The 10641-nt window shown below is 40.5% G+C and overlaps 1 protein-coding gene across 1 annotated transcript in view; it reads left to right on the top strand.

Annotated features, from left to right (window-relative positions):
- Positions 1–8069, top strand: part of LOC306797128 (kalirin-like) — a gene marked incomplete at its 5' end in the record, with an annotated part of 38521 nt that extends 30452 nt beyond the window's left edge. The window contains 12 exons of the mRNA XM_079296322.1: positions 854–924; positions 1000–1066; positions 1151–1254; positions 1344–1413; positions 1830–1916; positions 2055–2147; positions 2471–2521; positions 3894–3971; positions 4596–4781; positions 4884–5055; positions 5214–5359; positions 5438–8069. Coding sequence (XP_079152448.1) covers positions 854–924; positions 1000–1066; positions 1151–1254; positions 1344–1413; positions 1830–1916; positions 2055–2147; positions 2471–2521; positions 3894–3971; positions 4596–4781; positions 4884–5055; positions 5214–5359; positions 5438–5623 — 1311 coding nt within the window. The 3' untranslated portion in view covers positions 5624–8069. The remainder of the gene's footprint in view (positions 1–853; positions 925–999; positions 1067–1150; positions 1255–1343; positions 1414–1829; positions 1917–2054; positions 2148–2470; positions 2522–3893; positions 3972–4595; positions 4782–4883; positions 5056–5213; positions 5360–5437) is intronic.
- Between the last annotated feature and the right edge of the window lie 2572 nt (positions 8070–10641).

Here is a 10641-nt window from a genome sequence, read left to right as displayed (position 1 = left end):
ATTTCTCTAATTGTTGTATTTTATATATTTCTCTAATTATTGTATTTTATATATTTCTCTAATTGTTGTATTTTTATATTTCTCTAATTGTTGTATTTGTATATTTCTCGCATTGTTGTATTTTTATATTTCTCTCATTGTTGTATTTTATATAGTTCTCTAATTGTTGTATTTTTTATATTTCTCTAATTGTTGTATTTTTTATATTTCTCTCATTGTTGTATTTGTATATTTCTCTAATTGTTGTATTTGTATATTTCTCTCATTGTTGTATTTTATATATTTCTCTAATTGTTGTATTTTTTATATTTCTCTAATTATTGTATTTTGTATATTTCTCTAATTGTTGTATTTTATATAGTTCTCTAATTGTTGTATTTGTATATTTCTATAATTGTTGTATTTTTATATTTCTCTAATTGTTGTATTTGTATATTTCTCTCATTGTTGTATTTTTATATTTCTCTAATTGTTGTATTTTATATATTTCTCTCATTGTTGTATTTTTATATTTCTCTAATTGTTGTATTTTTTATATTTCTCTCATTGTTGTATTTTATATATTTCTCTAATTGTTGTATTTGTATATTTCTCTCATTGTTGTATTTTTATATTTCTCTAATTGTTGTATTTTTTATATTTCTCTCATTGTTGTATTTTTATATTTCTCTAATTGTTGTATTTTATATATTTCTCTCATTGTTGTATTTTTATATTTCTCTAATTGTTGTATTTTTTATATTTCTCTCATTGTTGTATTTTATATATTTCTCTAATTGTTGTTTTTTTATATTTCTCTCATTGTTGTATTTTTAATATTTCTGTTGTGTAATTCTTATGTTTCGTTCTCCAGGCTCTGGACTCGGATCAGGGCTCCAACGAGTCGGACACGGAGCAGAGGAACAAAGCTCTGAGAGGACGAATGTGAGGCAAACATAATAAAATCATAAACGTGTGAAAATCAAGAAGCAAAAGATTTTAAACGTCTGTGTTTTTCAGGTTTGTGGTGAACGAGATGATCCAATCAGAGAAGGACTACGTGAAGGACCTGGCTGTGATCGTGGAGGTGAGACGTTTATAGTTCATATACGATGATTATAAATGATCCATACCTTATATATTACGTGTAAACATTGTGTTTGCGTCTCAGGGCTTCATGTCCCGGCTGGAGGTCCGAGGAATCCCAGAGGACATGAGAGGAAAAGACAAGATCGTCTTTGGGAACATCCAGCAGATCTACGACTGGCACCGCGAGTCCGTCACACATTATTCTTCATATTAATAATGACATTATTGATGACAGAAGTCTCTCTGACTCACTGTGTGTGTGTGTGTGTGTTCAGTTTCTTCCTCGTGGAGTTGGACCGATGTGTTCAGAATCACGACCTGCTGGCCGACCTCTTCATCAGACACGTGAGTTTTACCAAAATAAAGTTATGAGTAATCATTTTAATTTCACTTTTGTCTTTTATACCTCGACATATTTATCTCAAACTTTCTCTTTTTATCTGGTTTAAAAGAGCTGCAGCAGAGTAAACCTGTGCTCGATATTAAATATATATTTCATTGTATATATATATACATGTTTTTTAATTCATAATTCAGAAGGAAATAAATGTAATGTCGTCGTTTGTATCACGAACGATACAAAGATACTTTGTAAAGTACTGTGTGGATCGAACTGGCGATGAAAGTACAATATTTACTGGATGTAGTGGAGTAGAAGAAGTTTAACCTCCCGCTGGTCAGCACCAACACAAGTTCAAGTGTTGCTCTATGAACACACACTAAAGCGTGTTCATAATGCAGCGTGTGTGTGTGTGCTGCAGGAGCGTCGCCTCCACATGTACGTGGTTTACTGTCAGAACAAGCCGAGGTCAGAGTTCATCGTCATCGAGTACGACAGCTTCTTCGAGGTAAACTGAGTTTATTTTGACTTCAAGTTTCAGACATTTTAAGAGCTGAAATCTGCAGCTTCTCCCAACGGCTGATAACACAAACGACAGACGAATGAACCTGTCTGTCTGTCTGTCTGTCTGTCTGTCTGTCTGCAGGACATCCAGCACGAGATCAGCTGCAGGATGTCGATCAGTGATTATCTGATCAAACCCATCCAGAGAATCACCAAATACCAGCTGCTGCTGAAGGTCTGTGAGCGTCTACTGACGATATATATATATATATACATATATATATATATATACATATGTATATATATATATATATGTATACATATGTATATATATATATATATATACATATATATATACATATATATACATATGTATATATATATATATATATATATATATATATATACATATATATATATATATATATATATATGTATATATATATATATATATGTATATATATATATATATATATATATATATATATACACACACACACACACACACAGACATATTTATATAATACTCTTTAAATCACTTGTCTGTCTGTCTTTCAGGATTTTCTCAAGTATACGTCCAAAGCAGGACTGGACTGTGAAGAAGTCGAGGTAAATCCTTCTGTTTCTATATTTAAATATAAACCACATAAGAACCCTTTGCCCTACTTGTTGTACTCATTTAAGGTTTTAGTACACTACTTGTTAACATTTACTTTTTTTGAGAGTGGGATTATAATTCAGTAAACCAGAATAAGTGGAAGAATGTGGTTTTTTTTGGGACACAATTTCTTTCAATCGACCGTAGAAGCCTAGAAGACATTATACAACATCTGAAGTCATCCTCCTGCTGCTTGGATATTCTACCAACACACTTTTTCAAAAATATTTCAAACTGCATGACCACTGATCTCTTACAAATTGTAAACACATCCCTTCTCTCAGGTGTCTTCCCACAAGCCCTAAAAACTTCAGTTATTAAACCGCTGCTAAAGAAGGCTAGTTTAGACTCCGCAACGATGAAAAATGATAGGCCAATATCAAACCTCCCATTTTTAAGTAAAATAATTGAAAAAGCGGTTTTCCAACAGCTGACCGACTTCTTGGCCGTAAATAACTGCTTTGATGTTTTCCAGTCAGGCTTTCGACAGCACCACAGCACTGAAACTGCTCTTGTTAAGGTTTTCAACGACATCCACTTAAACATAGACAATGGCAGAAGTTCAGTCTTAGTGTTACTGGATCTCAGTGCTGCATTCCACACGGTCGACCATGACATACTCCTAGAAAGACTAAACATCTGGGTGGGACTCTCTGGCACAGCACTTAACTGGTTTGAATCCTACTTGAAGGGCCGAGAATACTTTGTGTCTGTAGCTGATTACACATCAGAGCTGACTAAAATGACATGTGGTGTTCCCCAAGGTTCAATACTGGGGCCTCTTCTGTTCAACATCTACATGCTTCCACTAGCTCAGATTATGGAAAACAACAAAGTGTGTTATCATAATTATGCAGACGACACACAAATCTACATAACTATGTCACCAGGGGACTATAATCCCATACAAGGGCTGGGTAACTGCATTGAACAAACCAACAACTGGATGTGCCAGAGTTTTCTTCAATTAAACAAAGATAAAACAGAAGTAATTGTTTTTGGTACCAAGGACGAACAATTGAAAATCAGCACTCAGCTTCAGTCACTGATGTTAAAACCCACAAACCAAGCCAGAAATCTAGGTGTAGTTATGGATTCAGACCTCAACCTGAACAGCCATATCAAGACAATTACAAAATCAGCCTCCTATCACCTGAAGAATATGTCAAGGATTAGAGGACTTATGACCTTGTTGTTGAAATGTGCTATACAAATAAACTTGCCTTGCCTTTTGTCATAATGATGGTGGCGTTAAAAGATGTACGCAGGACGGTGAATCATTAAACTTTGGTGATGTTAAACTGTATGTGTGTGTGTGTGCAGAAAGCGGTGGAGCTGATGTCATTGGTGCCGAATCGCTGCAACGACATGATGAACCTGGGACGCCTGCAGGGATACGAGGTAGAACAAACCACGAGCCTCAAACCTCAATAAAGTGAAAGTAGGAAGCAAACGGACAGATGTGGGTCTGTTAGTTCATTTGAGATATAAGTTCAGATATGAACTACAATGATCAATACATTCAATAGCAAATGTTCTCACATTGAATCTGCAACAAGAGAGCTACAGACCACACTAAAGTTACACTATTCACGAGACAAATACTGTCAACTCAGCAAATATTAGCTAAAATATTACTTCATGCTTTACATGCATGTATTGTGATAATATGTCAGGGGCTTGTTTTTTTCCCCCCAAGTGGCCAAAAAAAACTATTAACGCAGTTTTAACCAAAATGGAACTACAAAGGACCCAGAATAGAACCCTGAGGAACCCCACAGTTGATTATTATCAGGGTTAAATGTTGCTCTTAGTCTATTGGATGTGCCAGCAGGCAGCTGTTTGCCAGCATGTTAGCCACAACTACATAATGAGGTGAAAGTTATTTATTTATGTTGGAGTTTTACATCTTGTTCTGCTGCCTCAAAGTGGCTGAAAAACAAATAATGTAGGACCCAGAATAGAACCCTGAGGAACCCCAAAAGCAAAACCCTGAGGACTCTGACCGTTGTCCTTGTCGTCCAGGGGAAGCTGACGTCTCAGGGGAAGCTGCTGCAGCAGGAGACCTTCTGTGTTTGGGAGCAGGACGGAGGAGTTCTGTCTCGCAGTAAAGAGCGCAGAGTTTTCCTGTTCGAGCAGATAGTTATTTTCAGCGAACTGCTGCGCAAAGGCTCCAACAACCCGGGGTACCAGTTCAAGAACAGCATCAAGGTGGGACTGAAGGCTTTATATCGGCTCACGACATGGACGTGTGTGTTCTGGCTGGTTCGCACTGGGAATGATGGGAGTCGTTTTGTTTGTGTGTGTGGTCAGGTGAGTTACCTGGCGATGCAGGACAGCGTGGACGGGGAACCCTGTAAGTTCGTGTTGTGGTCTCGGGGTTCGGCAGAGCGCTTCACGCTGCAGGCGTCCTCCGCCAGCATCAAAACCACCTGGGTGGAGACCATCGCCACCCTGCTGGATGCACAGAACAATTTCCTGTCAGGTGAGTACATCCACGTTGCATCATTGGACCTGGCTGAATTATTGCTCGAGTCCCCCCGACGCAGTCTTGGATGTCTTTGAATCGCCTTCATCTTGAAGCTCCTTGATTAGGATTTGATCTGGTTTATTTGAACCTGAATCAGTTTGAACTCCCAACAGCTCTTCAGTCTCCCATTGAGTACCAGAGGAAGGAGGGCGGGATCTCGGTGACCCGGCCTTTGTCGTCAGGGCGACCGCCATCGGCCCCGCCCACGCCCAACGGCCACGCCCCTCAGCCTCCTCCTGACAACGAGCAGGACGACCAGGTTGGACTCGCGCCTTCTTATCGTACTTGATTTCTTAACTTGAGATTGTTGCTAAATGTGAACATTGACAACCCTTAGGAGCTGGTGCTGGTGCTGCAGGACTTTGTGGCGGTTCGGGAGGACGAGATCTCCGTGTTTCGGGGCGAGAAGGTTCAGATTCTGGCGTCCAACCAGCAGGGTCAGAGTCTGGTGTACCGGCCGGCCAACAGCGACTCGCCGGCCGCCGAGGGCTGGGTGGCACGCAACGTCCTCAACACACACTGACACATACAAAGATACGCAACAATACACTGACGGCAGAGTCCGGTTTACTACGAATACACACGTAAAACACTGCAAGGTAGCAGGGCCAGAGGCATGCTGGGAAATTATTTTATGACGGTGAGAGGTGGTCTTAAGGTGGAGATGTCCAATACAACCTAAAATATCTAAACAACTCCAGATTTGAACAGTTATGTTCTCGGCGTTGTCGATGATTTGAACAGAGTTCGGGCTAAAGCTATCCAGCGTTTCAGAGACAGAACATAACTTTCTACCCTGTGACCCCTTGGAGGGTCCCGACCCTTATGTTGGGACAGACGTCTCCGTCCTCCAGGCTCCAGTCATAAACTGAGCGATGATGAATGTTTTCTGACACACTTTAAACCCTGATTACCTGCCAGTATTAGAAAGTCCCAGCAGCAGGTACCGGTAGTCTCCTCCCTCCTGGTGCTTCAACGTTCAACCAAAAACACGCCTCCAGTCCTCGCCTCGTCCAATCAGACGTCGCCATCCAGTTTACTGCCCCCCCCCGAGCAATGAGGACGTCACAGACTGTCTCCTGCGTGATGTCAACGGGAGGGAGGCCACATGACCACATCGTCATCACCGACGACAACAAACTGTGATTCCAGGAAACTGAAACGAGAGACAATTTAAAAAAAAAGTCAAACAATAATAAAAAGCCTCCTGGAAGAGAAGAGGTGGAAAAGACCCGTCAGCCAATCAGAACGGCCCTCTCTCTCTCTGCGTGTCATCCTGTTAATAGTGTACACACACACACACACACACACACTGCACACAAACACCCCACTGCTATGATGATGACGATGAAGAAGATTTAACTCTAATGATTATGATCCTTAAGAATATTAGAAGCTGTTTTTCACCTCAACTAGAAAAAAAAGAGAAACTGTTTTGTCATGTTGTTTGTATGCGTGTGTGTGTGAGAGAGAATGTGTGTGTGTGTTATTGACGACGTCCCGTGTGTGTTTTTCCACGGACAGTTAGGTGGTGTCCCGGTGTAGCGTTGCCATGACGACTCGTTGTTTGCGGTGACACCAGCTTTTTTGTCTTTTTAGCGAACCAGAGCTGCCGCCGGCCCTTCCTCCTTTCCTTCCTTCCTCCTTTCCTTCCTTCCTTCCTCCCCCTGTTGTACATGCAGCTCTGGTTAGTTTGGATATTATGCATTTCTTGTTCCTGTAAATAGACCAGACCTCCAACTGCTACTCCACGAACTCTGGACACTGAAATATCTCTCTCTCTCTCTCTCTCTCTCTCTCTCTCTCTCTCTCTCTCTCTCTCTCTCTCTCTCTCTCTCTCTCTCTCTCTCTCTCTCTCTCTCTCTCTCTCTCTCTCTCTCTCTCTCTCTCTCTCTCTCTCTCTCTCTCTCTCTCTCTCTCTCTCTCTCTCTCTCTCTCTCTCTACCCTGGTCCTTAAGGAGCTACGTAGCCCCGTCACGTGCACTACGGAGGGCTTAAGGTGGGCAGCAGTGCACTATGAAGGGTGTAGGGAGCGACATAGGAAACTATAAAAGGAGTTTAAGGTGGAACGCTGCCTTAAAATGCAGCTCAGCAGGTTGTGATTGTGAGAACCGAGTTGCGTTAAAGAGCAACACACACCGGTTATTGTGCGTCTCAGCAGGTTAAAATGTGTTTACGGAGCTCAGCAGCTGGTCGTTGTTTGTTGTATTAAGTTTATTCTCAGAGACGAGAAGAATTTTCATGCACTGTTACAGCATTAAAATCCTCTTTCATTATTCAAACTATTACTTGTAAAACATGTAAAGTTATGAAAGAAAAAAGGACGAAAACACAAAACGTGTGGGCAACACATTCAAATGCAATGTGTTCACACGCTGAAAGAAATGCCCTGACTTTAGCCTGCTGAGGGTGCTGCTCTTAAATGCACTTTAACGCCGCATTCATGTCCCTCAAGTCTGTTAATAATACTTATTCACAGTATTTATATCCCGTCTTAATGACGCGAACTTCTCTGCAACTCGTCTTTCCCTTCACACGTTAACGCGGCGTTAATGAGGTGAAGGACGCTACCTTTGTTTCCTTTTCCAGGAATGTTAATGTCAACAAGAAAGAGTAGAAAACAAAGTGACGTATCGTCTGTGGGGTCCAATGTCTTCAACAAAATGTCACAACTAGAGAACATGGAGTGCACCAGAAAGGTTCTAGGATGGATGGTAGTGCACTACAAAGACGGTGTAAAGAGGAAAGAAGTGCATTATGAAGAGTTTGCACTAGAGGGTGCACTAAAGAAGGAGGATGGTAGTGCACTCTAAAGGATATAGGGTGCACTACAGGAGGAGGATGGTAGTGCACTCTAAAGGATATAGGGTGCACAAAAGAAGGAGGATGGTAGTGCACTCTAAAGGATATAGGGTGCACTAAAGAAGGAGGATGGTAGTGCACTCTAAAGGATATAGGGTGCACTAAAGAAGGAGGATGGTAGTGCACTCTAAAGGATATAGGGTGCACTAAAGAAGGAGGATGGTCGTGCACTCTAAAGGATATAGGGTGCACAAAAGAAGGAGGATGGTAGTGCACTCTAAAGGATATAGGGTGCACGAAAGAAGGAGGATGGTCGTGCACTCTAAAGGATATAGGGTGCACAAAAGAAGGAGGATGGTAGTGCACTCTAAAGGATATAGGGTGCACGAAAGAAGGAGGATGGTCGTGCACTCTAAAGGATATAGGGCACTAAAGGAGGATAGTAGTGCACTCTAAAGGATATAGGGTGCACAAAAGAAGGAGGATGGTAGTGCACTCTAAAGGATATAGGGCACTAAAGAAGGATGGTAGTGCACTCTAAAGGATATAGGGTGCACAAAAGAAGGAGGATGGTAGTGCACTCTAAAGGATATAGGGTGCACGAAAGAAGGAGGTGGGTCGTGCACTCTAAAGGATATAGGGCACTAAAGAAGGAGGATGGTCGTGCACTCTAAAGGATATAGGGCACTAAAGAAGGAGGATAGTAGTGCACTCTAAAGGATATAGGGTGCACGAAAGAAGGAGGATGGTCGTGCACTCTAAAAGATATAGGGCACTAAAGAAGGAGGATAGTAGTGCACTCTAAAGGATATAGGGTGCACAAAAGAAGGAGGATGGTAGTGCACTCTAAAGGATATAGGGTGCACTAAAGAAGGAGGATGGTCGTGCACTCTAAAGGATATAGGGCACTAAAGAAGGAGAAAGGTAGTGCACTAAGCAGGGTTTAAGGAGGGAAATAGCACACTATGAAGGGGCCTAATGGGGAGGTAGTGCACTACGGACGATGTAGCACGCACCACAAGAGGTTTGAGGTGTACAGTAGTGCACTACAGAGGGCATGGGTGCTGTTTGAGACCTAGCCTTGTTGCCGATCGGCAAACTCAACTCACCAATCAAACAGTGTTATTTGTACAGAACTAACAGCTGCTAACTGACCGCTAACAGCTCTCTGTCGTTGTTTGTAATAAACTTCATTTTTCATCCAAAAAACTACCTGTACGTGGTGTTTAATTCTTTGTGAATCCATAAATCTACATGTTATTATTATTGATTATATAGCTTCAGATGTCAGTCAGTGTTAGATAAGTTGATGATTTAAGGAACACCTGATTATAGCTGATCAATACTCTTGTAATAGACGTATGTTATACTCTTCCTTAAGAAATAAAATAAGGTTAAAAAACAAGAAGTATTGATGTTGTTTAGACAGAAAGAAATGGAATTTGTATCCATTTAGTCTGCTGTTATTGTATATATATAAAATATATATCATATCATAGCATGACATTGTAATTTTAGATGTATTTTGTGAATTGTAATGTTTGACAGATTAGTCATTGAAAAGTTCTGAATCAGCCGATATGCTGATGATGTTCTTCTCTCCGTCAATAATAACCAAAAAGTATATTTACATGTCAAACAGTTTGTGTCACATGACAGAATCCTGTTGAACTGGATGTAGAACGAGTCTGGAGTCCATCAGAGCCGTGGAGACCGTTCTCGGCTGCTTTTATTGTGAAACTCTTGAAACAGGAAGCTGTTCCTGTTTAAATCAAAGCCTCCAGTTTCTTTGACCAATGACGCTGATTTCTTCTCTTTCTGTTCAGCAGTTGCTCAGAGGATCTTTGTCTCTTTCAGTTTGTTAATCTTGAACCACGAAACATTGTTTTTTTCTCGGTCTACTAAACAAAACAACACCCAACAGTAAAAAAGACTTTCTAGAAAATAAAAGCGTCAGACACATTTGTCCTCTCACACAATCACGTCTTTTCTTTGGTTCAGGAGTTTCTACAATATGTAGGTTGCAGCAACGACAATGTTCTTGTGTATATAGAACATGTCATCAGTTTGTAGTATTGTCATGTGTCGTTTATATGATGTCATAACGCTGAGAGTGAGACGTGAACTCCGCTCTCTGGACTCAGTCTTCTTCCTCCTGAAAGCATCACAGCTCTGAGTATTTCTAGGTTGAGTTACTCGTCAGAGCAGTTAGATCCTGATAAGAGCGGCTATAAAGCAGGAAACGGATCAAACCAATTACACAGCAGGAGATAAAGTGGACCAGTCTGAAGTTCACTTCATCTTCACACTCTCATGCAGCCAAATCAAGTCAACACTGAAATACACAAGTTCATTTCAAAGACGATTTCATCTTTATCCAAACTTTAACCCCAGAAAAGAACCAAACGATGAAAAAGTTTCTCTCTTTTTCTAATTTGATAAAACACATCAATAACACTTATCATACTGTATGTAACAAAATAGGTTTTAGAAGAATATGAATGAATAGAAGTTAATGGATGTGATAATTAGAGCAGCAACAATTAGTAATCAACTGAGAATAAGATCCACATGATCCAATAAAATAATAACACAAACATTCTTTCGGATCAGCTGCTCTTCATTGTCATAATGTTTGTAAGCTGTATTTTGGGGGTGATGGACTGTTGAACACTTTACTTTACAGACAAAATAGTTCATTTCAAAAAAGTTAAAAGATAGTTGCAGCTGCATTGAGAA

Source organism: Melanostigma gelatinosum, assembly GCF_949748355.1.
Source record: "Melanostigma gelatinosum genome assembly, chromosome: 24".
NCBI classification, from domain to species: domain Eukaryota; kingdom Metazoa; phylum Chordata; class Actinopteri; order Perciformes; family Zoarcidae; genus Melanostigma; species Melanostigma gelatinosum.
This window is presented reverse-complemented; position numbering and strand designations above follow the sequence as displayed.